This window comes from Crotalus tigris, unplaced genomic scaffold (assembly GCF_016545835.1).
Source record: "Crotalus tigris isolate CLP2741 ecotype Arizona unplaced genomic scaffold, ASM1654583v1 scf7180000017611.44802233496:7321179, whole genome shotgun sequence".
Classification (NCBI taxonomy): domain Eukaryota; kingdom Metazoa; phylum Chordata; class Lepidosauria; order Squamata; family Viperidae; genus Crotalus; species Crotalus tigris.
In genome coordinates this window covers 3648348-3673184 of record NW_024096511.1, presented here as the reverse complement: position 1 = coordinate 3673184, position 24837 = coordinate 3648348, and the positions used below count along the sequence as shown (strand labels likewise).

At 38.1% G+C, this 24837-nt stretch overlaps 1 protein-coding gene across 7 annotated transcripts in view; it reads left to right on the top strand.

Annotated features, from left to right (window-relative positions):
• The first annotated feature begins 233 nt into the window (after positions 1–233).
• The window catches only part of AKAP7 (A-kinase anchoring protein 7), a 70108-nt gene continuing 45504 nt past the window's right edge, over positions 234–24837 (top strand). For 2 of the 7 annotated variants that reach the window (XM_039324281.1, XM_039324272.1), the window contains exons 1-5: positions 234–1434; positions 6355–6492; positions 9157–9302; positions 16009–16145; positions 22513–22673. In XM_039324281.1, the coding sequence (XP_039180215.1) occupies positions 1158–1434; positions 6355–6492; positions 9157–9302; positions 16009–16145; positions 22513–22673 (859 nt within the window). In that variant the 5' untranslated portion in view covers positions 234–1157. The other 5 variants (XM_039324305.1, XM_039324312.1, XM_039324296.1 and 2 more) reach the window with 4 other exon arrangements.

The window sequence follows — 24837 nt, the reverse complement described above, 5'->3', positions numbered from 1 at the left end:
ACAAAATTGTACATTGGCTCCCGGCCGACCTTGCCAGGGCCAAGGCAGTGGGGACTGTTCCCTCACTGTTTCCAGGATGGTTTCGTGGCCACATGAAACCCTTTCGCGGGCCGCATCCGGCCCCTGGGCCTTGTGTTCGACATGTCTGGTTTACATGGTTTAATGGAGCATAAATTAACTTTATTTAGAACTTCCACAGTACAGTACATTGAGCTACAAATCAATAAATGCAACTGAGTTTAAAATGTTCTGTGATGTTCTGTCTCTGCATTCAATTATTTGCCTACGTTGGATAAATTTGCAAAATACATTTAACTGGCAATTTTTAGGTGCAATGCATTGTCCACAAACTCATTGTTTACCCAGATGAGAACCATTCTAGCCCCACAGCATCTTAGATAAATCATCAATTAAAACATCTCCTAGTGAAGCCTTGTTCTAGAAACCTCTTCAATTCCTGTTTATATTTCAAAGCCAGATATGTGGACAGGTGTAGAGCAGCTGAAAATACAAGGCACTCGTTATGAAGTTGGCTGCTAAGGGCCATGCAATGACAGAAAACACCTTCCAAAGTTGCTTGGTGCCATGTCCACCATTTTCCTCTTTGAATCGGTCATATTGCTATAATGAAGTTACCAGTGCTCTCCTTGCACAAAGGCTGGTGGGATACCAGAAAGAACAAAGCATTGAGAAACACTGTATTTTTCAAAGCGGGCTCCTTGATCTGGTTAACAGTTTTGTGTTGCCACCTCCAATAAAGAGCAGCTATGGCGGGATTAGGGTTACTATGCAGATGCAGATGCAGTCATTCCACACCAAGAACTTTGGTTCAGAGAATGCAACAGAGAACCCCGAGAGGGAGAAAGAATAAGAGCTGGAAATTATTTTCACACGATGCACACCGATCAGAAAGGCCTAGCGCCCTTGATTCTCAATAAACATTCGAAGCGGCGTCACAATGCACGGCCCAGCCTTTCCCCTGAGTTCGAGCCCACTCTATAGTTGCGTTGCATGATGGGAGTCGTAGTTTTCCGTAAGGTAAACGTGCGGGGAGAAGAATCGTGTCTGTTCCGCCGATTGAACGACAATGACCGGTGGAGCTTTCCTTTGACTCCTCCGTTTTTCCGTAGGTGCCTGGAGAAAGCGAGAGCCGGGCCATGATATCGACATTGCTGGGACTTTTTTCCCGGACTCTGCGCTCCGTTCGCTTCGCCGCAGGGGCAGCTGGGTCCTCTAGTCCCCAGATCCGCTGGGCGCCCCCAGAGGTGGGACGGAGATCTCTGTGCTCCGGCGCCGTTATGGCTGTACAGGGGTCCTCCCCTCTCCGGGCGGAGTCCCAAAGGCTGGAAGCGGAGGAGGAGGAGGAAGCTGGGCGAGGAATAGGAGAAAAAGTTCAGCCTCCCCCTGCAAGCAAGCAGTTGTCACAACAGATCGGTGAGGAGATAATGAATGCTAGGAGCGGTTCCAAAGCCAAGAGAGGAGCGTCCAGCAGACCCACCCTTCTCTTCAACTTTTCCTTCCTTAACGTGGGAGTGGGGGAGGGGCATTTCCATTTTGCCTTTCAGTTTGGCAGTAGCAGATATGAAACCTCCCTTCCTCTAAAGCTTGTGCAATGCTTGTTCCGGCGCTTAGTTTCGCTGGCCCGCAAGTTCTCAAGCCCCAAAAGGAAGCTCGGTCATCGTAAGGGCATCAGAATCCCCAGAGAGACTACCCGGTGCGTGAATGAATAATCATGAGTGTTCCATATATTCATGTATTATGAATAATTATTCCGCAAAAAGGGGGGCTGATAATCCTTTTAAAAGGAAACAACCGATTGGGCTGAGTCCAGTTCAGTCAACTTCTGGATATTATACAGACATGTATGTCCCTATTGTTTTCTTGGCAAGAGTACAAAGTGGCTTGCCATTGTCACCTTTTTAATTTTTTGCAGTCTAGCTTGCCATTTTGATATTTTTTGATGGCCTCCTTTCTAATTAGGGATGAAGTCTAATTCTGCTGCTGGTTTATCATGTAACTGGCAGCTGGAGGTTACCACTAGGACTGGGAATTATGATGGGCTTATTCAAGTGTAGTAAGTGAGCTTTTAAGTACATAAACAGGTCAATATTTATTACATCATGCTTTTTAAGCAAACAGTTGGTAAGGGTAATAAAACCTCAATTTGCACAATTTTTCTGTGCTCCAGATTGGCTCAGAAAGTAAACAGCTGCCTTAGAAGTCATTCATTGTATTTTGTTTTGTTAAGTCACCTTTTGGTTTTACATGTATTACACATGTGGTTATTTTGTTCTTTTTTTCAGTGGGCATAATCCATTAATTGATTTTCTTTCACCATATGTTTATCCTGTTAGAGACATTTGACTAAAACTTGGTGGTATATGGTAGATTTCATGGTACAATATGAACTTGCATTTTCTATCCATCTTATTCCATTAATTCAAACTGTTTTAGTTTGCATTAAACTACAGGTGCTTTTTTCTGTCCCTTCCCTTCCATTTTCTCATAGAAACAGAATTACTGAGGGAAAATAAAAGTTTCTATCTTTTAAATCCACCTATTTTTACTACCTAAGACAGCAGTTATTCAGGTACAAGTAGTCCTCAACTTATAACCGGTTTAGCACTGGTTTGACGTTACAACAGTATTGAAAATAAAATACATCTCTCACAGCATCCTCACAGTCACATCAAAATTCAGGTGCTTAGCAACTGGCAAATGTTTACGATGGTTGTAGTATCCTGGGGTCATGTGATCACCATTTGTAATCTTCCCAGATGGCTTCTGACAACCAAAGTCAATGGGAAAAGCCAGATTCACTTAATGACCATATGATTCACTTAATAATTGCTTAACAACTATGGCAAAAAAGGTAAAATCAGACATGACTCAGTTAATAACCACTTGGATTAACAACAGAAATTGTGATTGTAAGTCAAAGACTATCTGTATTAAAATGTTGCCTGTTGTTAGTTACAGACAACCAAAATGGATTACTTTTCTTTCACTAAGTGATACTGACAACTGTTCAAAAAAAAAAAAACCCTTTACAATGCAAGATACGTTGCAATAAACCCTAGTTCAGCGACCCCCGTCACACGAATGTGCCACGCATGCGTGGCGCGGCGCGCATGTGCGGCGCCCCCCCCTGAGGGGGGAAAATGGCGGATCGCATTGTTTGGCGACCCCCGTAAAATGGTCGATCGACCCCAACTGGGGTCGCGACCCATAGGTTGAGAACCGCTGCCCTAGTTCCTAGTTAACAACCGGTACTCTCAAGGGCAGATATGGTAGCACAAATAATGAGGAAATACCTATCTTGGGAGATGCAAGGGTTCAATGCAGGTATATTTCATGATCCTCCTAATATTTGTGAATAGTAGTTAAATGTACTCATAGATCCAGATTGTATAGCTTCAGCAAAGCTTATCTGAGGCATTCCAGAATTGCAAAATGTATAATAATTAAGGAACACATGCTTCTGTATGTGTTATAAAACCACATGTTGTCTATTCCTGAAAGTGTGTTCATATTTTAGAAATTGAATATTTACAACAGAATCTAGTTCAAATTGCTGTTTCTTAGTAATAAGGAACAGAGCAGCCTATGAATCTTGCTGCAGTAGATACTCCAGGTCAGGCTCGATTCCTGATGATATAATGAATAAATTTATATAATTTTATTGGTAGCAATCCCAAATGTGGTTTGCCATAGCCATTTTCTAATATGTTGTTTTGATTTCTCAATCTAGTCTACATCTCTTGTATTCCCTAGATGCCTTCCATTCAAATAGTAACCACACCTCTGCTTCTCCATAATTAAAAATTCATCTTCAGTTTGAAAACAAGGAAAGAACAGTATATTCTGAGAAAGTACCTAATCCTAGGCTTACAGTACTCAATTAGAGATTATCATTATTTTAAAACAGTCATAGAGTTGAAAGGAATCATTGAGGCCATTCAGTTCAACCTGATACTTACAGCAGGACTCAAATGTAAAGCTTTTCAATCTCTGACAGTATCAGAAAATGAAAGCAAGAGCTTTCAATATTAGAGGTACAGATTGGATTGCAAACTACAATTGGTCATTTTTGTGAATTAGTTCTTTAATGAAAGTTATAGGCCAATAAATGACAATAACCAACAGTTACATGTTGAAGTAACTTACTATCTATTGTTGTTAACCAGCAGACTATCCACTCGTGACTATGACTCACTTGTTTGTCTCATCCTTTTTTGATAATTTCCCATGAGAGAAAGAATATCTGCTTCACTTGATAATACGGCAAACCATTTTGTTCAGCAGTTCCTGCTTCCTTGTGTATTGATTGTTCATAGCACTTACTTTATATAATGGCCAAACCACACATTTCTTTGTGTTGCGAATGGGGCAATTAAGCTCTGAAACAAAGCCATCAGGGAAATTCATCAAGCCTTTTCTTTGTTTCATTCTTCATAGAGGACCCAAAAATCAAACTAATAAAAGATAGTTGCCATAATAGCCCTTTTACTTGTAATAATTTTGGAAATTTAAGATGGCAAAAACAAGATTTGATCAGCACCTAAAAGGAACTTTTGATCTGTTTCCCAATAAATTGCCCACATGGTGCATACATTTGTAAGCTTTTAGCTGTCTGTCTAAAACAGAGCAAATTAAATTCATGCCTCTTATTTTGGCCCAGGCAATTTCCCCTCTCCCCTTCCCTCCCCAGATAAAAAGCACATAGTGGTTTTAAAACCATTAACCGGTGGAAGACGGGGTTGCTCAACTAGGATGTCCATCTTAGCATTTCATACAAGAGAAGTCTTCCCCCCCCCCGAAATCGGTCACCATCTAACAGCTGTTGCAGTTTCTGTACAGTCTCCAGGATCAGTTATCCTTGTTATCCTTTCCTTGTTTTTTGAACACTGAAGCCAATTAGCTTGTAATCAGGTGGCTTATTTCCCCTAGCACTGGGGATGAGGTATCCAGGAAACACTATATAGAACACTAATAATCTGGATGAAATGTTTGGTTTTTTTCACACTCTATCTATCAAGCCACTGGTTTCTTTTTATGTCTTAAGAATAGAACGTGCTCCTCTGCTGCCAAATTGCCCCTGGGGTGGAGGTGGAATACCTAGCCTTGACAATGAGATGTGCTTTTCTGCAGCGACAGGAGATTTTTTAATTCACTCTAACCTCTTGCATGAGGCCCCAGAGGCCGTATGAGAGCAGGTCTCTCTTGAATGACCTCTAGAGCAGAGATGTCAAACTCGCGACATCACGTGATGTGGCGTAACATAACAGGACAGTTTTGCCATTGCTGGCAATGGGGTAGGCGTGGTTTCCACGTGACGCGTATGGTCCGTCGGCTGGCAGTTTGACACCCCTGCTCTAGAGGGTCTGGAGGCCTGATGTCGTATCACCTGTGGTTTGCAGTTACCGCATCAGTGTACAGCCTCAAGAAAGAAAAAAAAAACCCAAACACACCAAAGAATTTTAACCTCTCTTTTTTTAAAGGCACAAACATAACATTTGTACAGTACGTGCTATAATCATAGTGGTATGGTATTCTGAAAAATACATGGCTAATAAATTTAATGTAGTGATACAGAGCAAAACCTAAATATGTTAATTCTGAATTAATTGCTTTTCAGGATGGAATCCTGTGTTCATTTTTTCTGAAGCAAGCTTTGGGGAACCCAGCAAGCTTTCCGAGACTCCCAAACAAGTCTCTCTAAATCTGCTTGGATCTGCAGCCTAAATCAAAATGAAAAACAATTCTCACATACATAACTATAACACAGTAGTAGAGCTGCAGGAATAGAAAAAAAAGTTTGATGTTTATTTAAAAGTATGGGTCCCCACCTTTTACATAAGTTAATAAGTAAACAATAAATGAGTGGTAACTAAATAAAATCTAAATCCAAACAAGTGATAACATTGTTTCCATTTAACAGTTCCAGCTATCAGGAGCCTTTGTTGAATCATTTTATCAGTGCAGAACTGAGTCGCCAACCTTTCTTCACATTAATGAAACACTGCTAATAACTTATTTAGCCATACCCAGAGAAATTTATTCCGATTTCAAAACTTAAAAATCAGAGCAAACTGCAGATTAGTATGAAAGTCTTGAATCAACATTATCCCTGTTTTTCAAATGGGGACACACTGTGTGTGCAAATCTCGTAATGTATTTAATGCTTTAAAAATCAGTTAATCTTGCTGGAGAAACAAATGCTTGAGAACCTCTGATGTTATGCTTGAAAAACTGCCTTATAATGAGCTTATAAGTCTAGAACAGAATTTTATTGTGATGGTTTAATCGACCGTGAAATCTAAAACCAAATTCATTGTTTTAAATGTATTCCAGATGGAAAACAAACTGTGGAGTGCAAGAAAAAAGAACAAAAAAAGCAAAGGAAGAAATCATACAGCTCTACCAATTCGATTGATAATTTGATGGCGGAAATGCCATTTGGTGACGCAGATATTGAACTTGAATTTAGCAGTAAGTTTAGTAGAATAGAACTATGAAACTTCGTTAGATTGGATAGTCACATTGTAGTTAAGCAAACACCATTTAGGCCAGTTTTTCCCCGCTAACCTTTGCCATTTCAAATTCCAGGTCTTGTCAGGTTTCCCTTTCGAAATAGCTAGAAATTTCCTTTTTCTGAAATATATTTGAATTCACAATTATTCAGTATAAGAATTCTTTCTATGAAGTAAAAGCTTCCTGCTTTCTAATGCTTGCTGGTGCTAACCTTGTAGGGAAATGCCACAAAAGGGCAATTTCAATAATGAAAAATGCAGTTAAAACATTTAATAAAGAAAGGTGGGATTGCTTGATTATACATCTGAAGCAACTAACTAAAAGATTAAGTGTGACCAGGGTGTATGAACACAGAACTAATTAAAGCTTTAGGAGCAGAGCAGGAGGAAGCCTTAATAAGTACTCTGCAAAGGCCACCTGGAACCGAATGATGATATAATTTGAGTTTTACGTTTCAAAACATGCACAAATGGTACACTCACACAAGCACTCCGAAAAAATGACATGGATTTAAGGTGCCATAGAAGATACCGGAATACCAGAATTTTGAAGCAAGATTGTATGAGTGTCTTATAAAAGAAAAAATGAACAAACAAGTGCACCTTCTGTAAAAAAACAATATTTTGTAATCATCTCAACCTCACTATGTTTTATATTTATAACATAAAAACTTTTGAAACTTTTCAAAGCTTGAATTTTTAGCCATGACAAATGTTTGTTTGGGGCAGGCAAGAGATTTTCCCATTAATGTATTAAAGGTTGAATTGGAAAAAAAAATTAGCAGGATTAAGCAAACTGGTACCAGATATTTTGGGCTTAGTGCTCTCTTAGTTTGGTTGTTCATTTGCAGACATTTCATTACCTGACTAGATCATATCATCAGTGCTAGGGATATGGAGTTTGCTTCCTACCATAGCTTGCCTGCAAGTGTTGGTGGGGGTGTGGTTTTCTCCTTGACAGTTTGTTCATTTAGAGTATTGGTTTTGGCTAGATTGCTTGTCTTGAACACGGATGTGTACTTAAACACATCCTCTGCAGCAATCAACACCCAGTTTAAGACCAGATGAGCAATCTAGTAGAAGGCAATAGCCTAATCAAAGAACTAGCAAAGAGAAAATAATATCCCCACATATGCTGGCAGGACAAGCTATTGTATACAAACAGGTAGCAAATTCCATGTTCCCTAGCACTGATAATGTTACTATCAACTTTGCAACGAACCTGGCTGAAGCCATCTTGCTCGTTTTCAGTTGCCACAAGAATAAGGGGAGGGGTGGGGAATTTTATGCTAGTCTAAACCAGCGGTTCTCAACCTATGGGTCGCGACCCCATTTGGGGTCGAACGACCATTTTACGGGGGTCGCCAAACAATGCGATCCGCCATTTTTCCCCCTCAGGGGGCGCCGCCACGCATGCGCCGCGCATGGGCGTGCCGCCACGCATGGACGCGCCGCCACGCATGGGCGCCGCGCATGGGGGCGGCACTGTGCAAGTGCGCCGCGCATGGGCAGCGCATCCGTGTGGCCGTGGGTCGCCGTATAAAAAGGTTGAGAACCGCTGGTCTAAACAATTCTCTGTCCCATAGGAACCAAGGTCATTCCTGTTCATTAGATTGGGGGGCTGAGCCTTATGTTAGAAAGCCTGCCAAACTATTCTATTGGGAAACATAGCTGATTGCATAGTTTCTGGGGAGGGTAGTTAACTTTGTAATACTGTGACTTTTTGGAGGGAACTTTAATCTTGGTTTCACTTTTGACCGTGCTGATACTTTGTAGCCAATAAACATGTTCTTAGAGGAAAACTCAATCTTTGGAGTTCTGCTTTAATTGATCTCATCTATTCTAACCCTGACAATTACCTTATCGGGTAATGAAATATCTGCAAGCAAACAGCAAGTTTGGAGAGCACCAAAGACTCCACAATTCAACTCTGAGCTACATATATTCTCTTCTGCTGGATTCTGGGTTTTAATTATCATTGGTTACTGTCAGTCCAGCCAGTGGCAAGGAATTGCAGTTCAAAATATGTGGAAGCTCCAGGTCTTATTTCTTAATAAAATATTTGCACTGGAGCCAGATTTGTACTAAGCAGTGTGTTGTTGGGGTTTTTTTAACATTGAAAAAAGAGGGAAATGTGGGCGTTGTTTTTAGTTCTTCCTTTTGCGCTTCTTAGCATTACTTCCAAGGGTGGATGTCTATGGAAATTCTCAGTCATCCAGGTCGTGGGTGTCCCAAAGGTACTTTTTCAAAAGGCAATTGACCTTTCTTTGTTTTGCTTGAAGACATTTCGCTTCTCATCCAAGAAGCTGCTTCAGTTCTGAGCTTCAGTTCAGAACCGAAGAAGCTGCTTGGATGAGAAGCAAAACATCTTCAAGCAAAACAAAGAAAGGCCAGTTGCCTTTTGAAAAAGCAGCTTTGGGACTTCCAAGGACAGAGAAACATCTTGAACCATATAGAGGTGGTGTTGTTTCTGACTAAGAAAGGATGAAATGTTAGCATTCAGATTTGGAAATGAGGGTAAAATAATGTCTGAATGGCATTTTGATGTAGTATTTATCAAATGTTATGCATTGTTCTACTTACATGTGCTTACAGTATAATAACTATTTTGCTTTCTACCCAGCCTCGAGCAAATCTAAACCATCTGTTAAAAAGAAGAGAAAGAGAACAGCTGGAAAGGGGAATGAAGAAGACAATACAATAAAGAAGAAAAAGAAGAACCAAGACAGACCCAATTATTTCATTTCTGTTCCAATCACAAATCCAAAGGTGATCTCCCCCCCCCCTCCTTAAAATCTACTCTTTTAGGAGCCAAAATGGAATAAAGTTAATAAATCACACTTTAGTTCTAATCACAACAGTCTGTTTCATATTGTTGGCCCAGGAACTCCATTGATTTAAAATCATGTTATCTAGAAAAGGCTCACCTATTCTGATTGCAACAGTGACAGCAAAGATAAATTTAATAAGAGGGTGGAAGAAGTGAGGAAAGTAACAGGGTAGTTCGAAAACAGGAAGATTTTTGAGAAATAGCATTTTTTCCCCTCCAACATATTATCTGGGTTTGCATAATAAGCTAGGTTAAAATATGGCTGGTCTGTTCTCAGTATTTTATTTTATAGTTTGTTGTGTTGTATAAACCTAGCAGTTAGGATGATTCTCACAATCATTATAGAATACAACTAGCAGAGTACAGTTACAAATAAGAATACAGCTAGCAAAAAGGATCTATCGAGTTATTTCATCTTGTAGAAAATAGGATCCTGGTGTAAGAAGACTCCAATCAGACAATATCTCGGATATTTCCTCTGTTAGCTGGACTTTTTCTTTCAACTCTCATGGTTGTGTATTTTAATAACTAAGGTCATGTTTGTATATACTGTGTCTATAACCTTATTGTAAAGCAGCGGTTCTCAACCTGTGGGTCGCGACCACATTTGGGGTCGAACGATCATTTCACGGGGGTCGCCAAACAACTCAGTCCGCCATTTCCCCCCCTTTTTCTTAGCTGTGCTACTCCCTTTTATTCTATTGGCTTTTGAAAGCCAATAGAATAGACTCTCTTGAATAGAGTCTAATTCTATTGGCTTTCAAAAGCCAATAGGAATTGTCCAGGCTGTCTCTGCCCTGCTGAGCCCGCCAAAAGTCCCATTCTGCAAACGGTGCTACAAGTTGTTTGCAGCGAAGGCGAGCTGTCTGGAAGTTTCCACCCCTCCCTGCTGAGCAACTGCTAAAAATGTAAGTAAAAGAGGGCCAGGGGTGGGAGGTGGGAGGCCGGCAGGCACAGGGATGGTTGCTGGCGCGCGTGGGGCCCGGTGGGTGCCTTACCTCCCTTGGGCTGGGCCAGCTGGTGGTCTGCCCCTTGCCAGCTACGCCTCGGCCAGCACAGAGGGCAGCACCACGCATGTGCGGTGCTCCCGGGCAGGGAAAGTCCTCAACTTACGACCGGTTGGGTAGTCCTTGACTTACGACCGGTTGAGTAGTCCTCGACTTATGACCAGTTGAGTAGTCCTCGACTTACGACCGGTTGGGGGTCACGGCATTAAAAAGGTTGAGAACCACTATTGTAAAGCATTTCTTGTTACTTTTACCAGGAAGACATGATTTGAAGAAAGCTGGAAAATCAGTGATAGATGTATGGATGTGTTTTTTTAGGTTCCCCTACTTTATCCCCACCTTGAAATAATTTGACCGCTGCTTTTCTTAAGTGTTCACCAAAATGACAGTGCCTGTCTTACCCTGGATAATCTTGAAAAGCTAATTGGGGTCAGATCTTGGACATGAGTTCCCTGGATGCATTCAGGGTCACAACTTCAGTTGTAAATTTGAAATGACTTTCAGAAAAATATACTGGCAGGTCACACCTACATTGTGGTCAGGAAAGCATGGCAATGAAATTTACCAGAGTCAAGCTCAGTTCAGAGGAATTGATTGTCCAGTAAAATGAGTATTTTTATTTGAGCCAGTTCTTTATCATATTATATATCGTTCTTTGAATTTTGTTCCCCTTAAATATTGCACTCATTTGTTGTCATTTGGAGGCAATAGCCCTGAACTAATAGTTCTTGGTAAGCACAGTTATATAGGGAGTCCTCGACTTAACAATCATTTGTTTACTGACAGCTTGAAATCACAGTAGTGCTGAAAAAAGTGATTTAGGGCTGTTTTTCACAATTACAACTGTTGCAGCATCCCCATGTTCATATGATCAAAATTTGGCTGTTTGGCAACTGGCATTGCACTGTCCTGGGGTCATGTGATCACCATTGGTAACCTTCCCAGTTGGCTTCTGACAAGCAAAGTCAATGGGAGAAGCCATATTCACTTAAGAACCACATGATTCACTTAACAACTTCAGTGATTGGCTTGACAGTAAAATGAGGTGCAATTCACTTAATAACTGCCTCACTTAGCAATGGAAATTTTGGGCTCAATTGTGCTTGTAAGTTAAGGACAACCTGTAGTTAGGCTTAACTCTACAAGTCATTCATACTCTTGTTTTAGCTTGCAGAAAAGAGAATCTTATGCTGGGAATTAGGAGTCATGTTAAATTGAAATTGAAGTGAGTCTTGTTGCTGCTCCAGATATGAAATTGGAAGCTCTTTTTTTTATTAAAGGCAGTTACGTTCATACACTAAATTGTGATTAATCTTAACTGATTTCTTTGACCTCAGCTTACTTCAAACAAAACATAGCCGACTAAATGTTATATTTTCCTGTTGCTTTCAGATTAAAATGTAAACATCTTGTATAGTGTTTCTTAAGTTTTACTTAGAAGCTTACATGCAGCATATGAAAATGAATAGTTCAGACAAAGTTGAACATAATCTTTAAAGAAAAACATTAAAGAAAATGCAATAGTTTAAAGAAACATTTTGAATTTTAAAAAGGATATTTATAAAAGAAAAAAATATTCTATAAGGATAGTTTGGAGGGAGGGATCTAAATTTAATACTGAAGTTCAAAGCCTGTATGTTAAGAAATTAAAGAAAAAGATGCATTAGAAAGTTTTTATTTTAGAATTGTGTTTAAAGAAAACCTTAGCATTTTAAAAAGGGTGAAAAAAAGAAAAAAAAAGGAGTATTTTTCCCTGTAAGGTCAAAGAATCTGAAAGAATACAGTGAACCTTGTTAATAAAAATGGTGATAATTCACAAAGATACACACTATTTCCACAGCAAGGAAGTACACACTATTTCCACAGCAAGGAAGATAAAGCAGGAATGGTTACTGTATATTGACCATTTTATTCAAAGGAGAGAATATAGTTAAGTACTTTTTCTACTTGAATATCACTTCTGGATTTTGTGCTTGTGATGAAAAAAATGAAATTTTGACTTTGGTTTTGTCGATTAGATAGATTTATAGAAATGGCTAGTTATACATTAATGTGTAAAAGTAAAAACTTGAGGCTTGAGTGTTTTTATCTTGAACTGTGCTAAAAGAATGGGAAGTCAATACCTTTTCTTCTTTTTTCCCTTTTCTCACTTTTTTGTCCCCCTCTTTTTTAATTTCTTATTTCTATTTTTCTTTGTATTTTATATATTAATAAAAAAATACAAAGAAAATAATCTTACCAGTTTTTTTCTTTGTTTCTCTGCATAGCAAAGTAATATTGGAAAAAAACCTATTGCCTTATATGTAATTATTGGATAGAACCACAAAGTAAAATAATGTAATAGATTTAGCAAAATAAGCCTCAGTTTTCAAATCTCTTTTAATAAAGTAATTAGATTAATTTCCTATAGCAAGGTTTCTCATTGTCAATATCATTACTGAAAACTCATATTCAGATAATGCAAAATGATCCAAATAATGGTTTAAAATTCGAATTCATGTTTATATTTAAGGTGCAATGCAAGATGCTAATTGATACTTTAAAAACTCTTATTGGCACATAGCCTAGTTATTTGAGGTCTGCCTACTCGCATTGTTTTTGCTAGTCAGTAAAAATCTGGCAGAATTGTCTTTCTCCTGGTCCTGTCAATTAAACAATGTCATCTAGCAGGACCTAGGACAGTGATGGCAAACCTTTTAGAGACCGAGTGCCCAAACTGCAACCCAAAACCCACTTATGCATCGTCGGGTGCCGGGTGGGGGTGGTCCATTGGCTGGGTGTGGCCAGTTTGGGGGGTGTGGCCCATTGGGTGGGCATGGCTGCATTGGTAACGGCAGACTGGGTGGGACTAAAAAGTTCAATCAATTCCAACTTTGCAAGATCTTTGAGAAGTTGAAATTGACTAATTGATTGAAACTTTTTTTTTTTTTTGCACACGGCAGCAGAGGCTTAAAGCGAAAAGGTTTTATAAAACCCAGCTGAAGGCCTAGGACTGGGGCAATGGCACATGTGCCACAGAGAGGGCTCTGAGTGCCGGCTCTGGCACCTGTGCCATAGGCTTGCCACCACTGACCTAGGAGGACCCCTGAGAGTCAGATCCCCCCAATCATACCAGCCCTTAAAATAGCTTTAAAAATATGGCTTTTCCCCCAGGCCATTGATTAGGGTGATGGGGGTGGGTTTCTTTTGCTGAACTTCCCAAAGTCACTGGAATTGGATGATATAGTCATTTTAGATATAAATAAATAATTTTCTTGTCACTTGGCAAGATAAAAAAAATGTAATCGACAGCATCTAGAACTATGAAAAATTCTAACTGGGCCATAAAAAGAAGTAATGGGTGAAATATAAATAATATACTTCTATCTTGTATGTCTCCATATTCAGTCATTGAAATGTTTGGGAAAAAATGGCTTTCAACTATAGAAATAAACTTGGGATATCAAACGACGTTTCTCAGTAAATGGCCTCTCTTACATTACATTACTTTTTTTTAAAAAAAAGTTTCCTACTTGCTGTTTTTTGACTTTGTTTTACTAAACCCAGAAAACATATATGTTTGATATAGTTCTGATAAATTTGTTGAGTTAATCCAGAAATTCCTTGAAATTTCTTGGAATATAATTTTGAAAAAAAGCTATGAACATTAATTATGAATAAGTAAGCTTGGTATTCATATTAAAAAATTCTTCCAATTTAACAAATATGAGTAATATAATGAATAATTATTTGACTTTCTCTAAATATTATTTAGGCTGCAGTACTTTTATTAGAGATGCAAAAATTATAGCCATTTTGTATGACTCTTGGAAATTGAGGTAGAAGAGACTATTTAGGCCAGACATGTCAAACACAAGGCCCGGGGGCCGGATGCCCCCCGCGAAGTGGTTTCATGTGGCCCACAAAGCCATCCTGGAAACAGGGAACGGCCCCCGCTGCCTTGGCCCTGGCCCAGGCCGTCCAGGAGACAATGTACAATTTTGTGGTGGCCATTTATGCTGAAATGCATTCAGTCTTAGCTCCACAAGGCCGTCTGGAAACAGCAAGGAACCAGCCCATGCCACATCGGCTCCGCTCTCTGTGTGCATGCTGGGGAGGTGTCACCTTTTGTGAGGAATGAAGAAATGCATCATCACCTGGAGTGGCCAGCAAATGGCCCTCGCCTACTTCACATATCCGGCTTGATGGGCTCTGCCCTAGTCCCACCCCTTTCTGCCAGAGACCTTCAGATCTGTCCCACTCCTGCCCAGGCCCCCACAAGCACCCTTGATGCGAATGATGTAGAGCTGGCCATATCCATCCAGTAGGCCACACCCACTCCATCCACACCCACCCAGTAGGCCGCACCTACCCAGGACACATCCACCCGGCCCCCGAGGGCAACCACAGTGCTGATGCGGCCCTCAATGAAATTGAGTTTGACACCCCTGATTTAGGCCATCAAGTCCAACCCCCTTATGCAGCATAAAGATCCAAATTAAAGCATATTTACAATATTTTTTGACAGTGCTACCAACAACAACTATTGTGGGTACAGTTTATGTAAGTCCTAAATAGGTTTTTAAAATCCTCAGTCAATGAATATCAAGGCATCCCCTCCCTACATATTATAGCCCTCATTCTCTCCCATTATGTTAAATTTGTCCCAGGCCAACAACAACAACAACAAAAATGTACGATCCTGCTCACTGAACAGGGAAGCACCTTATTCATATATTTTGTGAATGTCTAACCAATACTAATATCTCCCATTCCATTGCTACAGTTGATTTAACTTAGTGGAGTTACTTTATAATCCTGTAATTGTTTGTCAACCTCTGTACGAATTTAATGTCCCAGGCAGTGATGACTCAAGAACAATCAAACTATTTATTTTTATGTGGTATAAAATGGACTTTAATTCCTGTATATTAATATTTGAGGATGGGCTACATATTCTCACTCCTCTAACCTTCAAGCTAGCAATACCTGCTGTTAAAATGAGGTTGATGTAACATAGATGTTTTGTGGTAATAGTTTCTTTTACTGCTTTGTTTTGGTGTTTCCAATCAAATAGACTGGACATGCTATCACAATTCTCTTCAGAAAAAAAGCTAATACAGTCTGTCCTTTTTTCAATAATTGTATTCATTAATCAATGCTACAATTGGATTTGCATGTTTTAATGGGAAATCTTATTTGCTGCCATGTTCTTTGCTTAAGATTAATATGAATGAAATGAAATGTTTGTGAAACCATATAATCAGGCACAAATGGAGTATAGTGACGTGCTTTTGCAAGGAGAAACCATAACAAGATGTGACAGTAGGGTGCCATTTTATCCACTAATTATTTATTCCCCACCAGTTTCAAATTTACTGAAGCAGATTTAAGACTCCAGTCAGGGAGATGATTATATACTTGCCCATTGGAACAATTTTGAAAAGAATTGCCATACACTGGACTGCTTTCCAGCATAAATCCCACTAAGACATAATGGATAACTTGCCTTTCTGGTTGTGTTCTTCTATGACCCTACTGACTATCATATTTACTTACCTAAAACTAAAATGCTCATTTTTTTTTCTCCCTCTTTTGCTGTTAATTGTAGTAATATTTATAGTAATTTGGTTTTCTATATGCTTCTGTTTTATCTTAGATTATAGATGGCATTCAGACTCTTCAGAACACAATCATACAAAAAGATAATAGGCTCTCCAAAGCAATGATTCATTATGGCTCTTTCCATGTCACCCTTTTAGTGATGCATCTGTCCAATGAAGAAGCAATTAGCAAGTACGTGTTTCATTCTGAAATCAAATGTTGTTTTAAAATCTGTTTTGTTTAGGATAGAACTGGGAAAAGTATGACAATCGAATGAGAGTAGAAACAATTATTAATTATTTTAATATTAATTATGACATCAATTATGTACCCAGTAACCATTGATACATTATTAATATGAATGTCTGTATTCCAGGAGGAGAATGATTAGTTACTTCTAGATAACTAGAACTAACGCATACTTAGTAACTACATTATGTGAAGGATGGGCTCCATTGATATGTTAGCACCGTACATAGGTACTGTACATATAAATAGTGACACTTAAATTTACCTGGTAAAAACCCAGAAGTGGATACATTTAAATACTGAAATGAGCTTGTGTTTGAGATTCCATGGTGCCAGTAAGAGCACTAAAATGTCACTTTTTCTCCACATTTACTACATTCATAAATTGCTGCCTAGCTATTCCATTTAGAGGAACCTGGATTCTTTTGAAGAAAGATGAGTGGGGCAGGCACTACTCCAGGTTGGATGCTAGTTGTACAGAATCTATTCTGGTGAGCACGTCATCTTTTTAAATTTTAATCTGGATTTCTTTTGAGTTTGGAACCAGAAGGATTGGTTAATGGTCCAAGTAATCTGAATTATGCCAGTTGTGGATTCAGTCCATGTCCTTCCCAGTGCTTTTGGATGGTTAAGTGAGATGTGAGCAAGTTATAAGCACCATTCTGGGAAAGGATGCAATACTCCTTGCTTTTAAGAATTCAGTAGTGTGCTTTTGCCTGAAGAGAGTCAACCCTTTTTAATAACGTTCATCCACTTTCTAACCTTGGTTGAGAAGATGGTGCCAAATTAGCTTTGGCCTAAATGAAACAGATTATCCAGATTCTTCTCAGTCAGAATTTAGGCCTAATTATAGGACAGAAATGGCATAGTTTGCTCTGGTTGATTATATTTGCTATTTCAAGCTAGATCTTAACTTTATACTGTACTTAATGTTGATGGCACCACTAAAGTCCACTTACATACTTTTCATACACTGTTGTACTTGGCTGAGGGCCTATGAATTTTGACCAGAAAAAAGTAGTTAAACTGTTTTTGGGAACTTTGTGTTCAGCTCTGACTTGTTCACAAAGCAGCTAATGGCTTGAGTTTAGTAAAAATAAATCATGTGGTAAATTGGAGGATATAATGAGTCTGTGGCTGAACTTCTCAACATAACTGTGCTAAAAGCCAAAACATTTCCATTTACTTGCTTCCAGTAATTTTAGCTGTGATCTTAAATCCTACAGTTAGCAGATGTTGCAGCAAAATTTATTTTTAACACAGCTTTACGTTAATAATGAAAAAAGTGAAGAAGTTTCATTTTTGACATAAGCAGTCTATTAAACATCATTTTTTATTTAATGATTTATGTATATAAAAAATCAAGCACTGCTTATAAAGACTTGTTTTGCTGCATCCACTGCCTTTTTTTTCCTTTTCCCTTTCTCCATTTTCCTGCAATTTCTTTGTCTTCTCATAATTCAATTTATGCCTGTGCACTCATTATTTCTGAATGTTCTTTCAGTGCCAACTGGAAGTTCTCTAGCAGGAATAGTGAAATATGCAAATGACCACTTAAAAATATTGAATATGGAGTTTCATCCCTCACTAATTAAAAGGGGGGTCATATGGAAACAGGTCTACTCCTTCAGTCTGTGTCTCAGCATACCATCAATTACTGAAAACCAGTTCAGCATCTGAAATACAGCATTGCTTCTGGAGATATGAATCAGTCTGTGGTATGTCTTCAAACCTGGGTTTACGAGTTTATTGTTAAAATAGCTCTCTGCCCTTACTGTGTAAAATTGGCAGTAGAATTCCTTTGTACATGCTGTACTAAATATACCACCTAAAAGTGGTACATTTTCCAACACCTTTTGGCTTATCTTGGTCGAATATTCTTCTAGCCTTTTTCCCCCTCTGTCATCAAAATAAAAAGTTCTTCCATTTCTCAATCTGATAGCACCTCTTCTCTATGCCCCATATTTTTATTTTGATAGCCATATGATTTTATAAAATGATCACCATTTTATAAAAGTTTGGATGATGGCCCTAGTCTTCTTTGAGACTTACCATCTCAGATGTTTGTATAGCTGTTACTAATATAATTACCATATTTTTTCCCAGCAGTCACTAAAAGGTTATCTAAATATCTTGCTATCATTTCATCCAGAGGGAATGTTACAGTATCATCTGGCTAGGTATGTTTTTTGTAATTGATTCATTCCAGGAAAAGTTTAGATGTCCAATCAGCTCATTTTCTGTCTTCCATTATCCTTATCTGAGAGGAACCTGTCTGCTGCAAATGGTTATTTCTTGTGGCCTCGACCTTGTGTTATCTTAACAGTAGCTTCTCCAATAAGTACATTATATATACTGGTACTACAACTATAATAGGAGTTCAGAATGACAGCTTGCTTGTTTGTTAAGCCTAACATAATGTCACTTGAAATATTGACTTGAGTGCATTTACCTGGATTTGACTTTTGTCTTTTACCAAGTGGTTTATAGATATGGTGGTCATATTTTCTTGGGGAAAAAATGAAAGACAAAAAAGAAAAAGGAAAAATCTGAAAAGAATTCATATGATTTTTAAAAAAAATTGTTTATGTTTGTAACTTGGTTTTACAAAGGAAAGTTCGATAGCAAAACCAAAAAGGTAAGTAATTAAATAAATTTAAGGGATAACTTTCTGAAATAAAGGACTGCCCTTTATAATAAAAGATATATGGTCACTGCTGAAAAAAATAGAATGAAAGAAAATAAAATACTTCAAGAATCCATGTTATCTTTCAGAATCTTAAAAGTGCATTCCAAGTTCACATAACATGGACAAAAGATAATAGATGCTAGCCCAGTCTTGGGTCACCAGCATGATAAGTTTCTATTGTAATGTGAGATCTAGTTAACTCCAAGCATCACAGTTCTCGGTGAGAAAGAGGATTGATTTTTTTTTTCATATAGCAGAATTAAAGCAAAAAAAAAGTGAGAATCATTCATGCTTTACTTTTGTGGTTACTGTCAGCAAATGAATCAGCTATTGCTTACTTTAGATACCGTCAACAGAAGAGCTTTGAAACGATTTAAGTTTGTAGGACAGCTAAGAACTATTTGCATTTATAGGGTAGAAAGTGATTAGGAAGAAAATTGGGTGGCTGAAGGCATAGATAATGTTTAAATGTTAAAATATAAAGAAAAGTATGTTCCTCTGTCAATATATAACTCTTTTTGGAGATATCAAGACCAGGCAGTTAATTAGTGTTCATGTGATTGATAATTATTATTTTTTACTTATTTAGAAATTATAAATCTGGTGAGTGATTTTTGGAGCTTCCTACATTCATGGTTGGGAGTGCTGTAAATAAGCCTTTCTTTATTGGTTTCTTCGCCATGTAATACTTGTTCACACATGCAATCCAACCAGTTACTCTTAACGCAGACTCTGCTTATCAGAGAATGGAAAACCATTCTGATGTGGCTGCTTCCTATACTTGTGATGGATTGAAATAAAGGGCTACCTTTACTACAGAAACTAACCAATCCCTGCCTCTTTCCTTGATATGTGGGCAGTGAAAGGTCTTGAGTTTCTTTGCAGAATCTAATATTAGAAACCATCATCTAGAGAAAGAATTGCTATATTTGAACTGAGCCTCAAAAGAGTCTATCTTAGTACATTTATAGTCCAACTTTTTCTAAAACCTCAAGATTTCATGGAAATTTATAAAATCACACACACCCCTTTTCTATCTCTCATAATAGCAACCTTTTAAAGTTGGGTTATGAGACCCATCCAGACTCCCTGGTCAAGGAGGGATTAAAATTGGGTCTTTGTAATTCAAATCCAAGAGCTTATCCATTATCCAGGAGCTTATCCATTATCCAGGTTTATTGCTTGCTGTTTTGTTTTCTTATACTTTTTCCTATGAGATCCACGATTTTACAACAGTGATTTTAAAGCTGTGCTCTAGGAAATAAAGATTATTTTGCTTCTCTTCTCAATGAATTGTAGTAAGCATGTTTCTTTGAAAATCAGTTCCTAGCTGTTGATTCTTCCCTGTACTGTAATGTGTTGCCATGGGAGATTATTGAATTTATTTATAGGCACAGTTATACGTTGAAATAATATGGCTTGAAAAGTGTGACACGTGTGATTTCTAGGACATGTCATGGGAGCCTCTACAATTCTCATCAATATTGTAGAAAAGCCCTGCAGAGTTCCACAGTAGACGAAAAGGAGTGGAAAGGGAAAGCTAGAAAATGATTAATTTAAAGGAAATGATTGTCAGAACATATGTCTTATTTGTGTTGTGTTCCGTGTTACTATCCTGAGCCACAGTCAGGGCTTTAGTAGGCTGTCTAGGTAATTATTAAAGGAACTAATTGCATATCTTACCATTTCTTTGCTTAAGATACTTTGAGTCAAAATGCATTTTCACAGTACAATGTATGAAAGGAAGGATGCTTGCTTAAAAGGTAGTTACTGCCACCTAGTGATAATTATGTGAATACAATGGCAACAATAACAACAAAGTTTTTAAAGACCTTAATTGGTTTAATAAGGCTGAAATCTTAATGATGCCTATTGGCAGGAAATCCCATTAATTATTTCAAAGCTGTATTGTGTTTTAATCTTATCCTTTTCTCACCAGAATAACACTGAATTATAAGATTTCAAAAACCAGGGTCCTGACCCAAGGTTAACCATATCGTTTTGTAATGTAGCAGTGCTCTGTATCCAACTTTCCCAACTCCTAGTTTGATACTTTACTTCATCCTTAACTCTGAAATAACAATATTTTTTTTTTAAAAAAAATGGAAGACAGATCAAGTTAATTTTTTTTCCCTATGGCAAAATATGTCGTAGGAATATTGCACTATGCAACTTGATCTGAAACCATGCTAGGGAAAAGGCATTGCCTCCACTGTGTGCGTTAGATAAAGCGGTGTGCAAAAGTTGCCAGGATTGGCAACAAGGAAAAGCTGGAATATCATTGATGACTTTCTTGCTTTCATTCAAACTGCAAGCCTACAAGAAAGCATTGTAGCTTGCCCTGGATTTATTTATGTAGTGCTAAAACTCTCGTGTCTGTAAACTCTGCAAAACAGTGTATCGTAGGGCAAAGGTTTTTCAGCTAGGATTCCTCAAATGAGCTAACTATAAGAATTAGTCTAAAATCCAGGACCCAGGACTCCTGTGGAACTGAAATTTGGCAGATTTCCCAAAACATTTTATGACACAAAAATGATCAGAAAGCATTTCATGTCAGAATACAAAATGTCATAAAACATTTCCAGTGTTCAGGTCCTGATATTGGACTGTGCTACACAGTTTAACGTGGGCTTCTTTCAAGGCAGATACATCTTTTAAAATTTTTGAAATACTTTTCAGGCCTATTAGAACTTCTGCCATTGTTGAAAGGCACTGAGGAATCTGGTAAGGCAGTGTTTCCCAAACTTGACAATTTTAAGGCATGTGGACTTCAACTCCCAGAATTCCACAGCCAGCGTTGCTGGCTGTGGAATTCTGGGAGTTGAAGTCCTCATGCCTTAAAATTGTCAAGTTTGGGAAACACTGTGGTAAGGAAATGTCTCTGAAATCATGAGCCAAGGGGTCATGAGTTGTTTAGTAGCTCAGTAAAACTAACGTTGTATACAGCTGCATATGGCAAATCGATAATTTAAATTATTTTTAGTATTTTTTAAGCAGGAAATCTATGAAATTTAATAATGAGGGAGCCCATGTAGAAAATGATGAACACTGTTTGGACAATGACATCCCTTTTTTAAAAACAATGCAGAAGACCTGGCGTGAAGAAGGAAGACCTGGCGTGGCCAGCAGCTGCCTTGAGTAGGGCCAGGCTTTGCATGTCTTCTCTGCAGAGGGAGGAAGACAGCACAGATCAACTAGGCACAGCAGGCTTGAGGGTGGTGGCAGTTGGTGAGACTGCTAAGGCCCAAGCCTCTTATTTCAGCTCTAGCATTGCTGCCGCCACCTACGAGGAGTGTCTCTGTCCAAAGTGGCCCAAAAGGCAGAAAGTGGAGCAGGGTAGGTAGGAGGAGTTGAAGCTTCCTGCAGTCCTAATTTTTTTGTGAGCTGCAAAACACTCAAATTCTGATCGTGTGACCATGGGGGCACTGCAATGGTAATAATTTTGGGGACCGGCTATAAATATCATTCATTCAGTGCTGCTATGACTTTGGACACAGAGCCAATGATCATTAAGCGAGAACTACCCTCTAGCAAGCTAATGTAGTGATTGTATGTATTAAATCAGATAGATGGACTGATAGATTAATATATATGTATATATAATTATTTTCTTTCCAATAGTGCAATTGGTGCTTTCTTGGAGAGTGGAGGTTTAATTGAAGAATTACTGCAAGGAAAGCCTTTGAATTTATCTTTTCAAGGCACTGATCACTTCAGAAATCAAATTGGATTTGTAAAGTTGACTGAGAATGATAACACAAGCACGCTTTTAAAGACAGCAGGTAAATCTTTTCAAATATTATTAAAAAGTAGTCTAATTTTTTTTAAAAAAATGTTCTTTAGATGTAGCTGCTACATTAGTCCTTGAGTAAGTTTGATCCATTTGTGAATCTCGAGTTAAAGAGAGCATAGAATAATAGCTCTAGAAATGAAGATAATATCACTATACTACCACTGCTATAGAACGATTGGCAACTACATGATCATTCACCAGTTCAAGAAGGATTAGATACCCAGTCTTGATTCAGATATAATCTGAAGCCTGAGATTACAAGCTATGAGAACAAGCAGAGTTACACTTTGGGCACCTGCTATCCTTTCTTATTATTTTTATTTCATGCCTACAAAAATGAGTTTCATATTAAAGGCTAATTACAGTTCTCTGTGATGTTTGTAATTGAGGAACTCATAGCGTTGAGGCCAAATATAGTCTAAAAACACAGTTTGATCTTGATTTTTTTTAGTAACATTGCTTAAGCAGCTATAGATCCCCACTTTTCCGTATTGTGGAAATAATTAGTTTTCACAGGTATGGACTAAGTTGCAGACGTGAACATGTGATTTACTACAATTCTTTTTTAAACTGGAAACTATTATTTTTATTATATCAGAAACCGAGATAACAATAAAAGAAAGATTATTGTTAATATATTGTTGTGATAGCTGTGCATGCAATACACAGCTGTATCCCTCGTCCAATTATGAAGAGAGCAACAATTGTTATCTGCAGTCACAGAGCTGGAGGCTTTCATAGGCAGAGACTCAGATTCATTGATAATCTAAGCATCTGGAAACCAATCTCCATATTATGGAAAAAGCCACAACCAAACAGAAGAATAAAGTCTGCTATTGCTGTCTCATTTGTGAAATCATGTTTGAAGGTTACAAAGCCAAGGGTTCTACATGAGATTGGTTGGACTGCGCTGCGCAATAAGGCATCCTATGTAGATAATGCTTCAAACACAGAACTCTGCCATAATCACTAGCTTTCCCATTGGACGTAATTCTCAACTCATTTTAAAACCACCCTATGATTTGTATACTTTGTCCTTGCCATTTCCAGATCAAAAACACTTTTAGTTTAATGTCTGTATGCTTGTGGGTTTCGGATTTGCAAAAAGCAACTTCTGATGCTGAGCTGGCCTATGGCCGAGGCCACAGAAGGTATAGCCAAGAGGACTCACTCTGTATGCTTCAAATCTGCAAATTGCTATGTGTTCCCAGAGCTTCTAGTGCTACTGAGATTTTTTTTTTTTTTTTTTAAAAAAAACCTTTTCCCTTTCCTTCACCAAAAGAGAAGTAATTAAGTTCCTGGGCATCCTTGCATAAATATACATATACATATACATACACACATATATATATACATACATACATACATACACTGCAGTTACATACTATGTATGTCCACATTTATCTGTTGGATTGTAAAACATTCTTCCTGATACATTTAAGATCTAATTCATTTGGAAAGTATTAAAAATATACAGAGAAGCCTAAAAAAAATCTTACTCCATAGCTCTACAGTTTTACAGAATCCTTCAAGAGGAAATGTGTATTCCCTGAGAGCAACTCCTGAGAGCATTGCATGGCTAAAAGCTTTTTTCCTGTTGGATTGTGTGGAATATGAACTGGGAAGTAAGGGGCAATCACAGGAGTATATTTAGTGAAAAAAGCACAACAAAAAAAAAGTAAGATGGACTGCTACAAGTTTCATTGGTTGCTTAAGTATAAAGAAAACAGTTATTACTTCAAGTGTATCAAGGTAGTAGAGTTTTTAGCTTATACATCAGTGGAGGTTTGCAGTTGGTGTCTTGTAAAGCTGGGGTATGTGTAAAATTTCTATCTGTAGGATTTATTTCATGTTCTACATACATACTGATATTTGTCAGAGGGTGTAAGTTTCATGATGATAGGAATGGAAATGGAAGGTTCAATGGAGAAAGTAGTGTCAAGGATATGATTTTGTTTGGCAATATTGCTTTTAGGCCAATATCTTAGAAATTTTGATTGCAATTGCAATTTTGCTTGGCCACTGGATACAGCACTTTAACCAAATGACACAGATTTATGGAGGAAGAAATTATCTCTGGCAAGTAGTCAGGATGGCTACAATTTTCAGAATGAGATGTAACCCTGTTGTCATGTATCACTTGTTAAGAAAAG